The 21,208-nt window shown below is 40.1% G+C and overlaps 1 protein-coding gene across 1 annotated transcript in view; it reads right to left on the bottom strand.

The window, feature by feature from the left end:
• Positions 1 to 353: 353 nt before the first annotated feature.
• The window catches only part of adgrg3 (adhesion G protein-coupled receptor G3), a 46,182-nt gene continuing 25,327 nt past the window's right edge, over positions 354 to 21,208 (bottom strand). The window contains exons 5-12 of the mRNA XM_060940950.1: positions 15,755 to 15,868; positions 15,521 to 15,566; positions 15,224 to 15,315; positions 14,984 to 15,102; positions 5,290 to 5,558; positions 4,994 to 5,084; positions 1,443 to 1,729; positions 354 to 1,323 (exon numbers count right to left, since the gene is read on the bottom strand). Coding sequence (XP_060796933.1) covers positions 1,223 to 1,323; positions 1,443 to 1,729; positions 4,994 to 5,084; positions 5,290 to 5,558; positions 14,984 to 15,102; positions 15,224 to 15,315; positions 15,521 to 15,566; positions 15,755 to 15,868 — 1,119 coding nt within the window. The 3' untranslated portion in view covers positions 354 to 1,222. The remainder of the gene's footprint in view (positions 1,324 to 1,442; positions 1,730 to 4,993; positions 5,085 to 5,289; positions 5,559 to 14,983; positions 15,103 to 15,223; positions 15,316 to 15,520; positions 15,567 to 15,754; positions 15,869 to 21,208) is intronic.

Raw genomic sequence — 21,208 nt, 5'->3', positions numbered from 1 at the left:
GCCCTTACAAGTATTTTGCTCATACACTCATCCAGAGCTCCGCTTTTCAGTCTTGATTAAATTATATATATATATATATATATATATATATATATATATATATATATATATATATATATTAGAGAGCATGAAGGTGGAGTGAGAAAAACAGTAGCAAAGAACATAGTCATTAAAATGAGCACAAGGTGTTGTGAGTTCCACATGAACATGCAAAAGAAAATGCTGTGTCCGAGTTCTCTTCAGAACTCTTCAGTTCTATGAGCACTTAGCACTGAGACACTCCTTCCAATAAAAAAAAATAAAGTAAATATTAATTACTGCAGTGGATACTTTTTGCAAACAGACCAAGCAAATCCCATTCATGTCAGGCTTTTATTGCCTGTTGGAATGAAATTAGAGTAAAATCACATGAAAATAAGAGTTGTGCAACAGTGCGAAGTGTAAATGCAGTGAACAATATAACAAACAAACAAACCCAGCATATATTCAATATAATCCTTTTACAAATCACTTGTCTAATGTCCCTTGAAGACGCCATGAATAGTTTTCACTGTTGATCATCTGCTCAAACTATTTGAACGTCTCTGTTGTGTATCATTTAAACAACGTGTCCCATGGCTAGAAATATAGCAGATCATGTTTACTTACATACATAGCAGAATTATGATTGTTATTATGATATCTGGTTATCTATTCATAAGGTGATTATCATATTATACTCTTTGCCCAGATGTAAACTGGTGTTAGTGTTTCCAATTTTTTAATGGTAAAAAAAAAAAAAATTAGATGACCTTTAAATGGGAATGCAAACTAAATCCAACAACAACAACAACAACAACAACAGTTGTAAAGCCATTGGCTGATTTCAGGAAAACAGATAAAGACACGGGTTTTAATCCATTAGTCATAAATTGAACTAATCTGAAGGTAGACAGTGTTGTGTTCACTTAAACATATATAAAATTTGTTCTTTCCTTCAGACACACTTATACAGAAGACATAAATCTAAATCTAAGTTTCCTTTCCATTTCCATTGAACTTTCCATTTTGGCAGAATACTGTAAAGTATGAATTTCTTTTTTGAATTGAGTTTTGATTCATAATTTAAAGACAGACAGAGTTCAACTTCGATGATTTCCGGTATGACAAAGTTGTCTCATGACAAATCCTCATCTACTGCATCTCAATTCAACCCATTATAGTTTAGTACTTTGTGTCACTATCATGAGCTGAAATTACTCATGGAGAAATTTTTTGTTGAATTCTTCTCCTCATACTTTGACTTGCACATGATTGATAAGAACCACAGGAACACAAAAACACCTGGAAGATGAAAACACATCATGTTCATCCACTCCTTAAAAGACATTAGAGGCAATCCATGACTGGAGGAAGTGGAAACAAATCAAGGTTGAGGACAGTTACCACTATGGTACACTTACCTTGAAAAGCATTTAGGGTGGTAAAGAGGTAAATCCCTGGTAGACTCAGAGGCCCATGGGTGCTAAATGCCAGTCCCCATGGGAGCCCCAAAACCATGCTGATCCCCAGCAGAGAGGCCCAGTCTTTCCACAGCCTTCTTAGTCTGTTCCCAGTCTGGACACCTTGCCATTTTAACTGCCATAACTTCAGCATGATTATAACCATGATCACTGTGTTGAAGAGTAACACCAGCCCCAAATAACCATTCACTGTGATGTAACTCACTGTCTTATTGGTTATCCAGCAGCTACACAATGGGCAAGAAATGTAAATGTTGTAATGAAGATACACAACACAGACATACAGTAAATGATGACTTTGGTAACACTTTAAGGTTCCCTTAACTACCCTTATTTACTGCAGTAGTGCATTAATAAACAGGTACTTCAGCATTAATGTTAACAAAATAACAAAAATTATACCACAGTCTGATTGGTCAGAAGGTGTTAATTCATTTTCTATAATAAAACCTCTGACAATAGTGCTAACCTCAAGGTTTATAATATTGTGCTTGTTCCATAGTAACAGCTTACACAGGAACTTATGTACATAGGAGAAGAAAATTCTTCAGGACGGAGGGCTTTCTAGCTTCCCAGTAACCCGACAAGCTGGAGTTTTCATCTAATTAACTTCAAGAGAGAAAAAAAGTAGAACTGTCTTGCAAGGGAAGGATTATTTATAGCTGCTATAATGTAAGTGATAACAGGAACTAACTTTTTCACACTTATTCCATAACATAAAATATAGATGGCCTTTCGATTTCATAAAATCGGTGAAATTTAGTTCCCTCTGAAATTTGGTCATTGTGATATATGTTTATTTCTGTAATATCGAAAAAAAAAAAAAAACCAGGCCATTCTGTGGCTGGGAAGTTATTTAATTTGAGGGGATTCCCTAGCAAATAATGTGCATGAAATCGCTCGTTTTGCGCAGTCAAGCAGACAGAGGAAGTCCGTGTGCACATGCGCGGGTTTACCTTGTCTGTGCACTGACAGTTACATCATACTGTCACTAAACAAACAGCTGATCACACTGAGGTGCTCTCTGACCACTGATATTTATTAATTTGGTCCTGCATTTCCTTTCCTTCGTAACATAATGTCTTTTCTTCTCGCTTTCCGTTACTGTAGTTGGTCTTTCACATTTCATTCACACACTCACGTCCTCCATTTTTCTCTTCTGTTTCAGGGGAGAGAAAGGCCACCATGTGATGCATGACGTAGTCTCTTGTTTTGCGTCACGGTGAAGCAAGAAAAAATAGTGGAGAATTTAGGGCCACCTGGCCCTAAATTGATTAATTGTTCTATTTAAAAAAAAACTAATAAAATTGGAAGTCTGTGATTCGAATTCAGTAGCTTTCGGTCCACTAAACAAAAGTAATTGGGTGTCGGGGAAAATTCTTTTTATGACCTAAACTTGAAAAATCTGAAAGGTGGTACAGCTTTAAATGTAACTATATACAAGTATGATTGTTGTCAAATCGCTCGGGTATAAGAGGAATATCACATTTTTGGGATAACAGCAGCACTTTAGGGTGGTAAAGGTAACTCTGCTTTGTGTGGCGTTGCATCAAACCACTTTATTTTTTATTTTATTTAATTTCATTTTTTGCTAAAAATTTTCAAAAAACAATAAAATTTCTCAGTTTCAACATTTGATATGTTGTCTTCACAACGTAACTTCTTTTCTTCTCGCTTTCCATTACTGTAGTCGGTCTTTCGCGTTTCATTCTCACACTCATGTCCTCCATTTTTCTCTTCTGTTTCAGGGGAGAGAAAGGCCACCACGTGATGCATGACGTAGTCTCTTGTTTTGCATCATGGTGAAGCAAGAAAAAATAGCAGAGAATTTAGGGCCACATGGCCCTAAATTGATTAATTGTTCTATTAAAAAAAAAACTAATAAAATTGGAAGTTTGTGATTAGAATTCAGTAGCTTTCAGTCCACTAAACAAAAGTAATTGGGTGTCGGGGAAAATTCTTTTTATGACCTAAACTTGAAAAACCTGAAAGGTGGTACAGCTTTAAATGTAACTATATACAAGTATGATTGTTGTCAAATCGGTCGGGTATACAATAAGAGGAATATAACACTTTTGGAATAACAGCAGCACTTTAGGGTGGTAAAGGTAAGTCTGCTTTGTGTGGTGCTGCATCAAACCACTTATTTTTTTTATTTTTTTTCTAAAACTGTCACTATGTCCTGACATTAGAACATAAAACAGATAATCTGTGAAAATATCAGGCTCCTCTGGATCCACCTAGTGCTCATAATGCCATTTGCAATAATCCACTACATCTGATTCAAAACAACCAATCAGAGCGAGGAGGAGTGTCTGACGGAGTGTCAATCATTGCTTGTGCACACACTGTGGGCAGCCCCCCACAAGTCTCACTTGTGAACACTTGAAAGGATTCCAAATCAATGCTGAGTTAGACACATTTCTACTTGACATGTAATTAATTACCTCTGCTTGATTTACATTTGGCGGCATGGTGGTGTAGTGGTTAGCGCTGTCGCCTCACAGCAAGAAGGTCCTGGGTTCGAGCCCCGTGGCCGGCGAGGGCCTTTCTGTGTGGAGTTTGCATGTTCTCCCCGTGTCCGTGTGGGTTTCCTCCGGGTGCTCCAGTTTCCCCCACAGTCCAAAGACATGCAGGTTAGGTTAACTGGTGACTCTAAATTGACCGTGAATGTGAATGGTTGTCTGTGTCTATGTGTCAGCCCTGTGATGACCTGGTGACTTGTCCAGGGTGTACCCCGCCTTTCGCCCATAGTCAGCTGGGATAGGCTCCAGCTTGCCTGTGACCCTGTAGAACAGGATAAAGTGGCTACAGATGATGAGATGAGATGATTTACATTTGATTTGTGTTAAAAAAATTAACCACAACGCTAAGATGGTTATGTTTACAGTAACACACCATAGTGCATATTTCATGTGACTGTGATATTACAGTCAGGCTAATGTTAGCTTGTTTCTGATGTGAAAGCTACTGGTTAGCATTGTTTTATTCAAAAGCTACTGAAAATATCTTTGTGAAGTGCCCAGGTAGTCATATCGATTTGGTGTTTATCCTGATATTTATGTGTCTTTATCTGTGCTTTCACAGCTAAATATTCTGACTGCTTATTTTGCATTAATATTTCTCAATCCTACTGACTACAGCTTTATCACATGATTTAATTGACACTTTTAAATGCTAATATAATACAACAGCATTTACTGTTTATTCAGTGAATGAATAAAAATAAGCAAAATTGAAAAATCAAAACGCTGATCTCCGGGTGTAAAACCGGTATTTCATTCTCACAACCTCAAACGTGTTGATGAAGGTGTTCAAGTTGATCACTGTGGAGTTATTTTAGTCATTTTTGGTGTATTGGTTAACGTTACATAAAGGGTATTAAGGCTGAACGCAATGGTTTGTTACTGTTAACTAATACAGTAAATCATTTCAGTTAAGGGAACCTTAATGTAAAGCATTACGGTTTATTTCAGAATTGTTTGTCTTACAGATTTGTTTCATTGCTGTTACTTTCTGTTAAGCTGTAGTTGCCATATTCACCAGTCAGTCCACAGATCACCACAGTAATTGTAGGAAATCCTACAGCAAGAAGGGAAAAACAGTCCAATGTCGAAAAATTACATTTCCAAATGGACACCATGGCTCATACACTTCTAGCAAAAGGATTGTTCAAGAGATATTTTGATTAAGGCTTTCAAAAACCATGTAGTATTCTAGATTTAACCCTTTTGTCATGACTAAGAAGAAACAATTGTGATCACCATGATGTAGGACCTCTACTTACCCCAGCCCACCAAACTTAGTTTGAGCAAATATCTCCTGATATAGATGTTGAAGACCCGCACAAGGAGTAGGTGCAAGTGGAAACCTTCAATAGCAGTCCATGTGAAAGTGGCTAGCAAGGCCCAGTGTAAAATGAGGCCAAGGCACTGACATACTGCTTTGTTTTCTGCCCCAGACCCCAATGCACTGGCCAGAAAGAAGAGGTGCAGTAGGAATAGTGAGCCTGATAGCTGCACATGAATAACCACAGAGTGCTCCGATTTCCTCTTCCTGTGGAGACGGCACAAAATCGTTAACAGTTAAAATCTAAAAGATTATCACACATAAGTAAAGAATAAACACTTGGGGGCTGCTGTGATGCACCCCAAGGTGAAACTAGTTATTTTAATCACTCTGAAACTGATTATTTTCTCAATTCACTCAATAACAGGAAGTGTTTTATGAAGAAGAAGAAGAAGAAGAAGTACAGTGAAATTCCTCTTCTGCATTTAACCCATCTGAAACAGTGAACATACACAAGCACACACAAGTAAGCAATGAGCGCGCGCATGCACACAGAGCAGTGGGCAGTAGGGTGCATCAGTTGCCCCCTAAAAATGAAAAGTTCCTCCGATCATGATGCATTTTTGTTTTTATGTTCCTTTTGGTAAGAAAACACACTGGGTGAAATATTTTGACAAAATTCAAAAGTTTAATGGTGGCACCAGGAGCTCAAAGTTATGGAAAAAGCTGCTATTTTATGACTTTTATGACAAAATTTCGATCACTTTTCATGAAACATTATGGCACCTTATAGAGTATACCAAATATCTTAGATACTCATTTTTAGTACATATTCTAAATATATTATCAAGCACAGTTTGAGTTTTAAGGCGGCACGGTGGTGTAGTGGGTAGCGCTGTCGCCTCACAGCAAGAAGGTCCGGGTTCGAGCCCCGTGGCCGGCAAGTGCCTTTCTGTGTGGAGTTTGCATGTTCTCCCCGTGTCCGCGTGGGTTTCCTCCGGGTGCTCCGGTTTCCCCCACAGTCCAAAGACATGCAGGTTAGGTTAACTGGTGACTCTAAATTGACCGTAGGTGTGAATGTGAATGGTTGTCTGTGTCTATGTGTCAGCCCTGTGATGACCTGGCGACTTGTCCAGGGTGTACCCCGCCTTTCACCCGTAGTCAGCTGGGATAGGCTCCAGCTTGCCTGCGACCCTGTAGAACAGGATAAAGTGGCTAGAGATGATGAGATGAGATGAGTTTGAGTTTTAGCTGTTGATTAAATCATTGTTCAACTACTTTTAAACAATACAAATGTATTATGAATCACATTAATGCTTCTCAATCCCTTGCAAAGGTTCTTAACATGATCTCTGGGTCACAAGAAATCAATAAATGGAGTCCAACATTGTGATTCAAACCTTATGCGAAAACATAAAATAAGCGTTTTTTGGCAAAAAATGAACCTAATGGTGCCACCATTAGACTTTTGAATATGGTCAAAAAATTTTACAGGATGTCTTTATTGGTGAAAAGGAACACCCAAACAAAAATGCATCAGATTTTATGAAAGTGAGGGCAACTGATGCACCCTAGTGGGCAGCTATGCTACAGCACCTGGGGAGCAGTTGGGGGTAAGGTGCCTTGCTCAAGGGCACTTCAGCCATGATACAGAGGGAGGGGAAAGTTCTGTTTATTCCGTCAACTCCCCTCACAATTTTTCCAGTCAGTCCCGGGAATCAAACCTGTGACTCTTTGGGCCCAAGGCTACATCTCTATCAGGCCATGGCTGCCCCGATGCTGCTTATACCACAGCAATTTGCCAATGATTATATTTATGCAAATTTTACAAGTGTATTCAGTGCAATCTACTGGTCAGCTGTCATTAGTGCTATATAAACCTAAGAGAACTTTCTGGAAACATGATGGAGATCCTCTGGTAGGTTTGTCACTCTGAAGTACTTCCTTATAATAGTATTAAAACACACTAAATTCACTTAATTTTTTTAAAAATAAAATTGGATGACTAATCAAACAATATATTTTTTTAAAATGAAACATTGGTATAGTGGTTAGCAGGGTCACCTCATAAAAAGAAGGTTCTGGGTTTGAACCTCGTGGCTGACTGGAGCCTTTCTATGTAGAGTTTGCATGTTCTCCCCATTGCGGTGTGGGTTTCCTCCCACAGTCCAAACACATGTAAATTAGGACAGCTGGCTACTCTAAATTATTCATCGGTGTCAAAAAAAAAAAAAGAAGCTTTTTAGAGCTTTGAGTCATGAAAGACCGAGCTACCATTTGGTAGAGAGCTGTCAATATCCATCAAAGTAATGTAAGTAAAAGTAGTTACAGTAAGGTACAAACTGAAAACAGCAGTCAACATTTACATTAAACACAATTTTGTTTGAGGAATTTTATTTACAACCCCGATTCCAAAAAAGTTGGGACAAAGTACAAATTGTAAATAAAAACGGAATGCAATAATTTACGAATCTCAAAAACTGATATTGTATTCACAATAGAACATAGACAACATATCAAATGTCAAAAGTGAGACATTTTGAAATTTCATGCCAAATATTGGCTCATTTGAAATTTCATGACAGCAACACATCTCAAAAAAGTTGGGACAGGGGCAATAAGAGGCTGGAAAAGTTAAAGGTACAAAAAAGGAACAGCTGGAGGACCAAATTGCAACTCATTAGGTCAACTGGCAATAGGTCATTAACATGACTGGGTATAAAAAGAGCATCTTGGAGTGGCAGCGGCTCTCAGAAGTAAAGATGGGAAGAGGATCACCAATCCCCCTAATTCTGCGCCAACAAATAGTGGAGCAATATCAGAAAGGAGTTCGACAGTGTAAAATTGCAAAGAGTTTGAACATATCATTATCTACAGTGCATAATATCATCAAAAGATTCAGAGAATCTGGAAGAATCTCTGTGCGTAAGGGTCAAGGCCGGAAAACCATACTGGGCGGCCGTGATCTTCGGGCCCTTAAGGCCTCTGCATGCTCTTGCGACAAGGCTTTCGCAGATAGCTTTTCGCAGACAGTTGTAATTTATCGTTGAGCGGGGAGTAATAGGCGGGCGCGATGTTATTCACCGCCACAACGCAAGGGGGCGCGAAGTCGCGAAATCGCTAGGAGTAGTTGGTGGGTGTGGTTAGTGGAGTGTTTATCCTCCGGTTACTTATAATGACTAGAACTGGAGTCGTATAGATGTACGTACTTCCTCACTTCCTCAATCAACCGCTCTTCGTGCTGCTCCATCTTCGCTCGTGTTTTTAAAATGGCGGTCGTGAAAACAAACCAAACCGGGAAAGTAGGGAAGTGGAAGTGCGTGTACAGCGGACGTAGAGTGGACCAATCAGAGCCCTCTTGTCTGCGACGCTGTCTGCAAGGCTTCTGCGGTGGTCACAATTTTTGGGAGGTGCGCGCAGAGCGTCTGCGAAGGTGGGGGGGGCTACGCAGATGCTATCTGCGGCGCCGTCTGCGAGGACTGGGTTGTCAGCATAAATTGGCCTTTAGACGGCACTGCATCACATACAGGCATGCTTCTGTATTGGAAATCACAAAATGGGCTCAGGTATATTTCCAGAGAACATTATCTGTGAACACAATTCACCGTGCCATCCGCCGTTGCCAGCTAAAACTCTATAGTTAAATAAATAATAATATAATAAATAAATAGTTCAAAGAAGAAGCCGTATCTAAACACAATCCAGAAGCGCAGATGTCTTCTCTGGGCCAAGGCTCATTTAAAATGGACTGTGGCAAAGTGGAAAACTGTTCTGTGGTCAGACGAATCAAAATTTGAAGTTCTTTATGGAAATCAGGGACGCCGTGTCATTCGGACTAAAGAGAAGGACGACCCAAGTTGTTATCAGCGCTCAGTTCAGAAGCCTGCATCTCTGATGGTATGGGGTTGCATTAGTGCCTGTGGCATGGGCAGCTTACACATCTGGAAAGACACCATCAATGAAAGGTATATCCAGGTTCTAGAGCAACATATGCTCCCATCCAGACGACGTCTCTTTCAGGGAAGACCTTGCGTTTTCCAACATGACAATGCCAAACCACATACTGCATCAATTACAGCATCATGGCTGCGTAGAAGAAGGGTCCAGGTACTGAACTGGCCAGCCTGCAGTCCAGATCTTTCACCCATAGAAAACATTTGGCGCATCATAAAACGGAAGATACGACAAAAAAGATCTAAGACAGTTGAACAACTAGAATCCTACATTAGACAAGAATGGGTTAACATTCCTATCCCTAAACTTGAGCAACTTGTCTCCTCAGTCCCCAGACGTTTACAGACTGTTGTAAAGAGAAAAGGGGATGTCTCACAGTGGTAAACATGGCCTTGTCCCAACTTTTTTGAGATGTGTTGTTGTCATGAAATTTAAAATCACCTAATTTTTCTCTTTAAATGATACATTTTCTCAGTTTAAACATTTGATATGTCATCTATGTTCTATTCTGAATAAAATATGGAATTTTGAAACTTCCACATCATTGCATTCCGTTTTTATTTACAATTTGTACTTTGTCCCAACTTTTTTGGAATCGGGGTTGTATTTATTTTTGCTGCTCTGTTGGTGGAGTTTGTTTAAAAAAAAAAGTGACTGGCTAACCTTACTTGGATAGCTACACTGAGTGCTCACTGAGGTCTTGCTGTAGTTAAATTGTTCTAAAATTTTGCTAATTTTGGCTGTCTTGGTTTATGCCATAATTTTATTCACTTGTGTTGGTATCTTGGATAGTAAGAAGCTCACTTAGACATCGAAATGACCAACATACCAGAAAAACTGCAAAGAATTCACCACTAAGGGTCTGTTCCAAAAGTTAACCAAAGAACAAGACATGGCTTTCCTATAGAACTGTCAACACTGTAAATCTGTAAAGTTTCAAAGATGTTAAATGAAGTTTGCTGGGCTGTAATGTCAGTAAGAGCTTCAGGTCCATGTTGGAAAATGTATGCATGTTCATGAAGCTAGATTTCTAGCGCGTTTCAAGCCCGACCCTAATCTGTCAATCACCTCTTCAACCATGTCCTTTTATTTATCATCAAACAACTACTATAAAACATATTTATTGTAAGGAAAAATATTGAGGGAGATATCAAGGTCAGTAGAATTTGCAAAAAAAAAAAAGATAGAACACTATTCACAAAAATAATTTGTGGTCATGGGCGGCACGGTGGTGTAGTGGTTAGCGCTGTCGCCTCACAGCAAGAAGGTCCGGGTTTGAGCCCCGTGGCCAATGAGGGACTTTCTGTGCGGAGTTTGCATGTTCTCCCCGTGTCCGCGTGGGTTTCCTCCGGGTGCTCCGGTTTCCCCCACAGTCCAAAGACATGCAGGTTAGGTTAACTGGTGACTCTAAATTGACTGTAGGTGTGAATGTGAGTGTGAATGGTTGTCTGTGTCTGTGTCAGCCCTGTGATGACCTGGCGACTTGTCCAGGGTGTACCTTGCCTTTCACCCATAGTCAGCTGGGATAGGCTCCAGCTTGCCTGCGACCCTGTAGAACAGGATAAAGCGACTAGAGATAATGAGATGAGATGAATTTGTGGTCAAGTAACCAAAAATGTAAGTGGGCTTAAAGCGGGTTAAAAATTGTACTGCAGCCAGCCACCAGAGGGCTTCATTTGGCTTCTCTTTTGAATTCCTACTATGACTTTTTTTTCTTTTGTATATATAGCACTATAGTGAACAATAGCCAAGTAGTTTCTGAAACTAAAGGACTAATTAAATGGTTCACAGCAGCTTAGACATCCAGAAGAAATCAGTGAGCCCGAGTTTTGAATGATGCCAGGCCTGCCAGGTTGATGTCACCAACCCCACAGAGTGTTCCAGACTTGGACTGTTTGGTGGATAAAGCTTCTGTCCAATCTGTGAGTCCTGGCATCTGGAATGGCAAGGACATGGACTGGAAGGGATGTTGATGTTCGGGTGATATGTTGTTTATTTGGTTTACTTGGAAGAATGGAGTGTAGGTCTGCTGGGCAATGTCCAGTGTGCATTTTGAATATCACTGATACTGCAGCAACGTTGTGCCTATGAGCTAGGCTAGAAATGGAATACTTGGTTCTGGCTGTGACTTCGTCAACTTCTATGATTTTTACTGCCTTTTTTTGGATGACATCAGGTTGCTTCAGGATAGTCAGGGCAGCATTTATCCAACATAGACATGTGTATTCCATGATGCTGTGGACTTGTGTATTGTACACTGTGGCTCTCCCCTTGGTGTCAAGACATTTTGCAACCTTTCTTAATGCTCCTAGTTTTTTTCATGCTCTGGAGGCAATGGTTGTTCTATGCTTTGACCAGGGGAGTTTACTGTCAACAGTCACACCCAGAATATTGATATCATCCTTTATGGCTATCACAGAGTCATCTAGGTGCAGAGTCAACCTAGATGGTACTCACTTCCTTGATATCATCATTGCTTTGCACTTTGATGGTTCAAATGTGACTTTCCAGCTGTCAGTCCAGTACTGTATTCTTTCAAGATCTTTACTGAGGCTGAGTTCAACAGTAGATCTGTCCTTTTGTGATAGTATTGGTGCATAAAGAGTGACATCATCTGCATAAAGATAAACTTCATTATTACACACATCAGTAAGGTCATCAATAAATATTGAGAATAGAAGTGGCCCTAAGACTGATCCTAGCTGACGATCCTCCACCATTTCTTACTACTGAGATTATTGTTGGTTAGATCTTCTTTTAGCTTGATGTTGTAAGGTTGTTTGGCTTCCTTTTTGACTTTGTTGTATATGCTTCTAGCTTTGGCAAATTTCTCTTTGTTAGATGTTATATTGTTCTTTTTAAGTTGTTTGAATAACCTGTGTTTTTTCCTTGCAGCTGTTCCACACTTGTTGTTAAACCAGGCTTTGTCACCTGTTTTCCAGATCACTGTTTTGCTTGGAATGTACTGGTCCATAGCATCACAAATTACCTTTGTAAGAATTGTACATGCCTTGTCTGGGTTATTCTCATTGAAAACCTGAGTCCAGTTGGTAGAGGAGATGTAACCTCTCATTTCCCAGAAATCAGCTTTGTCATAAAGCCAGACCTTTCTCTTATATGGCCTGTCCCTGAATACAGGGGTATCTAGAGTGATGAGCACTGGATGATGGTCTGATGTACTTACGTTGGCAAAGGTGGTGGTAGAGACAGGCAGGTCAGTCAGTACAAGGTCTAAGATTTAATCCTTTCTAGTTGGTGATTTGACTTTCTGTTCTAGACCATGGTTGTTAGCAAGCTGGAGAGTCTGGTGTCCTGCTCTATCAGTACTGTGGCTTCCTAGCCAGTCTACATGGTGAACATTGAAGTCACCAGTGAGTATCATGGACCGTGCACCAAAATCCTCCATTTTGGACAAGATGTGTCAATCTAGATGTTCACTGATGTCATTGTTGGCACTAGGTGGTCTATATACTGCTCCAATAAGTATCTTTTCAGACCGCAGAGCTACAGAGAACCAAACTAGTTAATCAGGGTCTTTTTGGGAGTCATGATGGACAGCAGTCCCATCTAGGCAGTACACTGCTATGCCTTCTTCTGATGCTTCAATTCTGTCTTTTCTACAACATAAATTATAACCTGGTATGGCGATGCAGTCTGCATTATCCTGAACAGTTGCATCTAAAAGGTCTCTACTGTGATGACAATGGTGGGCTTTTCTTCCTTGCAAAGATTTGATAGTTCTCCCACATTAGACCCAAGTCCATGGATGTTAACTTCTATGATTTGCATTTCCTTTTCGCATAACCGGTAGGCAGACTTTGGTCATTTCCGTGTTGATCCATCCAATCGAGGCTTTATCTGTTTCTTCGTAGCAAGATGAAAAACAGGAACAGGGGCTGCTAACCCCTGAACCCTTTGCACACTAAGCAGTGCAGCAGGGGTCCATACTATACATGACCTGATCTGAAAGCATCTAATGACTCTTAACAGATCGTGTTCTGGAAAGAACCACTTAGGCCCTGTCCACACGGCAATGGATTCAGGTGACTCCGATATAATTGCTTATCGTTTAGGCCTGGCGTCCACACGGCACCGGCGTTTTGGGTGCCCAAAACGCAATCTTTTTGAGAACGGGTTCCAGAGTGGAAAGATCTGGCAACGTTGCCGTTGTGAAGTCGTCTGGATGAGTAGAACGGATTTGTTTACAATGACGTCACAACTACATGACTGTGAGTGCTTCACGCCGGGTAGAAGTGTAACGAACTCGATGCGAGTTGTCAACAAATCCTATAACTTGGTTCATGAAACGCGCTTACAAAATATTTTCACTGTGAATATTTATTGTGTAATGGTGCAAAGTGAGAGAGAGAGAGAGAGAGAGAGACTCTGCCCTTAGGCCAGAGTCAATCCCGCCAGCAAAAATAGGGAAAAAAAGGAGCGATCTCACCTCTTCAGATGTTGGTTTTAGTCCTACAATACATTCCTCAAAAAGGGCGTAGAAGAGCAAATTAATCCATCAACGTGTAGCATTCAATTTATTCCGGACCATTAAAGACGCCGCCTTCCGCGTAGAATCATACGTCATCCTCGCCGCCATATTGGATAGGTCAAAGCGGAGAATAAAGATTAGCTGCGTTTAACTGTACCAACAGGTTTGCCGTCCAAACGAGATCACATGGGATTACCTTTCACAGGTGAGACTGGAAAAATACTTTTCATTGTATTTGGTCATTATAATGTAATTTTACGAACAGATTTTCCTGACTTTGTGGCTAATATGAAGTCTCGCGCATAATAGTTTATGCGCATGCGTCCTTACTTCTTCTATTGTTCTGGTGTCTCCGAAGGGACCGTCTTACAGCGCCCCTAGAGGTGTGGCATGTGTATTGCATCGTTTTCAGCAAGCGTTGCGTTGCCATATGGACCTGATATTTTACTGATCATTGCCCATTTGGACGCGATATATTTTTAAATAACATCTCGTTGCCGTTGTCGTGTGGATGTAGCCTTAGTCAAGGATGGGGTGATCAGCACTTGGTATACCCCCACTACCCCTTGGGGGTAATCCATCAGGGTCTACCCATATATACAGTCATTAGTTACAAAGCATGGACACTGGAGACACCTTTTAAAAGAAAAGTCACAGAAAAATTCACCATGGCAACAACTGCACACATTTTTCAAGTTTTTGTATATGGCGGAGGTGGCACGGTGCTGCAGTGGATAACACTATTGCCTCACAGCAAGAAGCTTCCGAGTTTGAACCTCATGGCAACTGGGGCCTTTCTGTGTGGAGTTTGCATGTTCTCCTCATGCCTGTGTGGGTTTCCTTTCTCAGTCCAAAGACGTGCAGGTCAACTGGCTACTCTAAATTGCCCATAGGTGTGAATGTGATTGTGAATTGTTGTTCGTATGTGTGTGTTTTAGCCCTGTGATAGATAGGTGACCTGCCCAGGATGTACCCCACCTCTTGCCTGAAGCCTTGGCTCCAGCTTACCTCATGACCCTGATGGATTAGCAGTATGGATGGATGTTATGTGGTGCACCCACAATAAAAGTCACTGTACTACAGAAATAATAATATATTAGAATGAGTGCATTAATATAAACCTTGCAGCTAGAACTATTGTCATAGCTGTGCTATTACAGAAAATTAATCAACACCGAGAAGTGATCATTTAAAAATGCTGTGGTATAAACCAGTGTGATCTATTAGCATAATTTACTAACCTACATACCTTTGAATTAAAAACAATATGATGATGAGGGCTGTGAATAGCGCAGAGAAAGAAGACCCAATGTAGGTAATATATTCAAGACGGCGAACATCTTCAGCATCTTGCACACTCCCAGGATTCTGCCGGTGCCCAACATTATGAACAAGAGAGATATCCAGAAATATGATAAAGATGAACAATCCAGACATTGCTTGTTGAAAGACAATACGTATATGAGTATGTATTGCGACATCAACTCACAATGAGAACTGCAAAAAAACTGAGGTGGTTGCAACTGCAGATAAAATTTGTATCGTTCCTGCTTGTGATACATCCGTCACTGCTCCAATGACCTGAGGAACAAATAGAAATATGCACATCTAAAAATACAATCATAATAATATCCTGAATTTCATTATGCTATCTTTCTCCACCAACAATAAGCATAAGCATAAGAATAATCTATTTCCTTTTGCCTTCTCATTATTATTTCCTTATGAAGGTGATTGTTATTAATAATTCAAACATTTTGAAAAATCTGAAAATTTGTTTCAGGACCTGAATTATTTGAATGCTTCCAGAAGACACAATTCCCATTCACACTCTGAAAAATATGCATTTTTAGGAAAACAAAATCAGAAAACCTTTTGTATTGCATTTGCCAAAATTACCCTTCATTAAAATTGTCATATGTTAAACAATGATTTAAAGTAAAATTTCCTTTAACCTACAGTTACAGTATACAAGCATGCATTTTTTTGTGTCATTCATTGGAAAACTGGCATTTCTTACTTGATTGGTGTTCACAAATTGCAATTTAATAGGTTGAGAAAGGTCGTGGAGATCTTGTGTACCAAGCCACACACCTAAGACCTTCTCCTGAACAGATCCTTGAACAGCAGGTGCCTGTGTAAGAATGTAGAAAGGAATAATCAGGAATGGCTGGTATCAATGTTCTAGCAAGGATAAGCTCTTGTCTTTCAAAGAAAAAAGACATCAATATCAGGTTTCATTTTTGGGATCCACATACTGTACAATTATTTGCTCGGAGCAAATATCTTAAGGCAGATTAGTTTGGACTTTTGTGGAACCAAGTGCAACAGCTCTACTACAAATGATCACAAGAAGCAAGGTTGGGGCTGATTTCTTTCTTACCCATACCATAAATTCACGTAGCCCATCAGTGACAGTTATGTCAAGTGATTACTCCCTTGAGTGAAATCCCATTTAATAATATGATCAGCCATCACTGGGAACAGTATAACTCATTACGATGGAAGAACCCTTGAGACAGGATTCTTCATCATCTGGAATTTTAAGACACATCACTAACTGTAAATACAAGTGGTAGCCAAAGGCGAATGCTTTAAGGCTACATGGCAAGACCTTCCTCCCCTAAAATTTCATTAAAACATACCAATGAAATATTTTTATTTTAAATGTAGAAATGCATCTACACATTGAAATCTATAAGAAATCTATCCAGTCCCTCCCATGCCAGGACCTGAGCTTCCCAGGCAATGCCCTTAAGGTGCATTGGGTGGTGCCGTTTCTATAGCCCTCGGCCTCTTGCCTATTACATCAATATTTGTAAAAAAAAAAAATATATATATATATATATATATATATATATTATATATATATATGTACTGCCTAAAACTTGCAATCTCCCGGTTGAGAGTTGGATATGCTAACCACTAGGCCAGCTTGCGGTTCATTTTGTGTAAATAAAGATACAAATTTCATTGTCCGGTGCTTAAGTGTTTATGAGATATGTTGCCTTGCACTTATGATTGGGTACTCTGTGGTGTTACATGTATGTTGTTCGCATGTACATACATAGGGATGTCGTACAGTTGCAAAAGCCATAAAAAATCAGGTCGATGTATTACTATACACTGTAAAAAGTTTGACCTAAGGTTACTTTAAAAAATTATGGCAACAAAGTGACACGTAATATAATTGAATAGGTTTTACTATTACAATTTTGATTAAAAATTATTTAATAAATTAACTACATTTAAACAGAAAAAATAAGTACATGGTAATAAAAGCAACAGTTAAAATGTGTTTGATTTACTAATAGCATGCCAAATGATGAGCTATATAGCCCAAAAATATTTAGTAAATCCAAATCAATTTCACAAGAAAAATTTATTTATATTTACTAAATATCTGAGCAAAGGTAATTTAGATTTACTAAATATCTAGGTGATATTTATTTATATTTACTAGTTATCAGGGTGAAATTAACATAAGCTTAATAAATATCTGGATAAAAATGATTTGGATTCACTGACTAAAATAAATTATTAACTCATATTTTAGCACATTGTTGCTTAATTCACTACGTTTACATTACTATTCTTTTATATCTGTGCCTACATAAATTGTTTAAATTACAGTTTTAATTGGTATCACAGGACTTTAAAACTATTCAATATTATTGCATGCCACTTTGTTGTCAAAATTTCTATTCTACACAAAATCGTGTACTTTTGGTACCACAGCTTAATTAAGTTGAGTCAATAGAACAATAGGCATAAAAGGAACAGCAGGTAAACATTTATTTGCATCTAAACATGGACATACAAAATTTTCCAAGTGCAAAATGCCAAAATACAACAATAAAATACACAGAGTCGCTATAAGACAGTAATCATGTACAGTATTGTACAGTGTGTACAACAGGGATAAACTGTATCCTGGCAATCTATTTGTCAATAATCTTGATAAAGGTGTAATTTTTTGTCCTACACCATTGGCTTAATTGTCCACGATTCATGTTTTACCTGAGAAATTGCACTTAAATTCCGACAGTGCTTTTAGGGCCCGTCCACACGAGTACGTTTTTGTCGAATCTGCATAAATACTTTATCGTTTCGGCCTCGCGTCCAGATGGATCTGGCTTTTTCGAGGTGTGAAACCGGTATTTTTTGAAAACGGGTCTCAGAGTGGGGAAAATCCTAAAACGCCGGATAGCCCGGAGTCGTCTGGACGGCGAATGCGGATTTTTTCAGAAACAATGACGTATAAGCCCCGCCTCTCTAACCTTTAACCTCAGCCGCCGCCGCTAGATGCGTCATAACAACAACAATGGCGGACTACAGGCTTGTGCTCGTACTGCAGAAACGTCCAATGTGACATGAAGTAGAAGTTCCACTTCATTGTCGGTCCACACAAAAGACTCTCCTCTTCCTCTCAGAGTTGCGCTGGCCATGATCGTCCTCTTCTCGTGTTATGAGCTTGTTTGTAAACAGCGCGTGACCTTTATACGCATGCTCCATGGCTTCTCTTCTGGTTTTAGTGTATTGGTGTGGTGGCGTCACAGTGCCACATACAGGCCTGGCATATGTACTACAGCATTTTGGGTCTTTTCCAGTGAATCCGTGTGGACACAGATATTTCTGGAAATGACGCCGTGTTTACGGAGATTTTTTTCAAAACGACAGCGTATTGGGTGAGGCCGCTTACTCGTGTGGACGGGCCCTCAGACTGCAAAAAATACTTTTTAAATTTAAATTGCTAAAATGTGACCGACTTCAACAAGCACATTCATGTGCAAATTCAAGTTCCTGAATTAAAACATGTAAAATCTGCATCTCTTGTGTACACATTTGAATCACAAGGTACAAGAACAGCTGCCTGTGCTCAGAAACATGATACCACTCCAGTGAGGCCTTTATTGTACCAAAACAATTTACAAATGTGACTTACACAACTGTCCAGTTGTGTAACTACATCTCAAGCCATGTGTATTTAATCAGAAAAATCAAAAGTAAAAGGAACCAGTTGAGAGGCAAACTGAGTTTACAGATTTGTGACATATGTACTGATCTCATCTCATCTCATTGTCTCTAGCCGCTTTATCCTTCTACAGGGTCGCAGGCAAGCTGGAGCCTATCCCAGCTGACTATGGGCGAAAGGCAGGGTACACCCTGGACAAGTCGCCAGGTCATCACAGGGCTGACACATAGACACAGACAACCATTCACACTCACATTCACACCTACGGTCAATTTAGAGTCACCAGTTAACCTAACCTGCATGTCTTTGGACTGTGGGGAAACCGGAGCACCTGGAGGAAACCCACGCGGACACGGGGAGAACATGCAAACTCCACACAGAAAGGCCCTCGCCGGCCCCAGGGCTCGAACCCAGGACCTTCTTGCTGTGAGGCGACAGCGCTAACCACTACACCATCGTGCCGCCCATGTACTGATCTATGCATGTATATTTGTCTACACTTTTACAGAGCTATATACGCTTGTACACAAATCCAAATACAGATTTGTAGATTACTGTACACATTCACGAAACTCAGTACATATTTAGAGATTTTTTTTACACATTTGCAAATCTGATTACACACACAGATTGAGATACAGTTACACAACTATCCACTCACATTTGTAAATAGTTTTGCTACAATAATGGCCCCACACACTCCCCTCAATGACGACCTGACCAACAATTAACAACATATTCAACAAAGCCTTGAAGGTAACCTTGCGACATGTTTTGACAGTCACTTAGCAATTCCCTTTCATTCCACAAGGGTCAATTTTCTTAAAGGAGATATGCAGAACCTTTATTTTTAAATAAATTTCTGAGTGGATAATATCTCCATCCTTGACTCTTGTATGCTGCATAAATGGGAATAACAAAATATATATTTTTGAGAGTTAAAATCGACCACAAAGTTGGCATTCGAGCTGCCCCGCTAAGCCAGCCAGCCCTGAGCGCGTGATGTCACTGTGGTAACCAGTTTTAAGGCCGAGGCTTTTTACAGCTATAGACCAAAGTCATATAAATAAAAATTTATGGTGAAAGTAAGAAATACCGTTCCCGACTTGCTCAACTAAGACTGATTTGACGTCATTGATTGTGGGTTGACTCTCATTAAAACAGGATAGGTGTTTTAACTTACGCAACATACATGTACATGCATGCATTTTCACTGATAAAACGTAAAAGGCTAATTAAATAATCAGATGAACTGAGACAATCACATTCTGAAGCAAATTAAATAATCTTATACCGGTAACTTAAATACACAATACAAGTTACATGTCTCATCTCATCTCATCTCATCTCATTATCTCTAGCCGCTTTATCCTGTTCTACAGGGTCGCAGGCAAGCTGGAGCCTATCCCAGCTGACTACGGGCGAAAGGCGGGGTACACCCTGGACAAGTCGCCAGGTCATCACAGGGCTGACACAGAGACACAGACAACCATTCACACTCACATTCACACCTACAGTCAATTTAGAGTCACCAGTTAACCTAACCTGCATGTCTTTGGACTGTGGGGGAAACCGGAGCACCCGGAGGAAACCCACGCGGACACGGGGAGAACATGCAAACTCCGCACAGAAAGGCCCTCGCCGGCCACGGGGCTCGAACCTGGACCTTCTTGCTGTGAGGTGACAGCGCTAACCACTACACCACCGTGCCGCCCAAGTTACATGTATTAATCTAAATGCAGGTAAACAACGTGCTGTTTTTTTTTTGTATCCAAATAAGAGTCGGAGCTTACCCATCTGTGTTCTCGCTTCTTGAAGGCCGATCTTGTGGCCAATTGTTTTGAAACAATCTGACTTTCAGTTGTTTGTTCAGTTCTCCGTTCATTTACTTCTTCCACGTAAGGGCGAGATGGCAGCAATATCCAGTTTAGAAATTTTACGACTGGGCCACTCATTCTCTATTTTGTCCATACGGAGTACTCCGCCATTACTGCTCAGCTCAGGCAATTACTAAAACCCGGGACGGAATGGGAAGTCACTGGTTTTAGCAACAACTGTGAGGAGGTCACTGCCCGAGCGATATGTCACGTCCCGTTCCATCCCAGGTTTTAGCAACAACCCTCGGCTCACTCCAGGAAGACTGTTGCAACTGAACTTTGCTTTTTAAAAAAATAAATAAAACAAATAGTTTCCTTTTCTTTAATTGTTGGTACTGCACCCTCTTTCAATACGGGCTTATAGCCAACGCTCCTCAACAGATCAGAGGTCTTGTACGAGTCTTCAGTAAAATGTGCAGAGCAGAGGACAGATCACTTCATAGGCGCCCAATGTGCCCGTGAACTTCTTGCAAAACACGTCCAAATCTTTGCAGTTTGAACATTCTTGGACCATGAATGCAACGTAAATCCACCTTCTGTCATGTTGCTGGCAGGTGCAGCAACACATCTATGTGGCATGGTGATAAATTAGCTCAAAATGGAGGATCAGAGTTGCAGTCAG

Source organism: Neoarius graeffei, chromosome 15 (genome assembly GCF_027579695.1).
Source record: "Neoarius graeffei isolate fNeoGra1 chromosome 15, fNeoGra1.pri, whole genome shotgun sequence".
Taxonomy (NCBI): Eukaryota; Metazoa; Chordata; class Actinopteri; order Siluriformes; family Ariidae; genus Neoarius; species Neoarius graeffei.
Note: the sequence above shows the minus strand (reverse complement) of the source record. Positions and strands in the feature narration are given on the sequence as shown.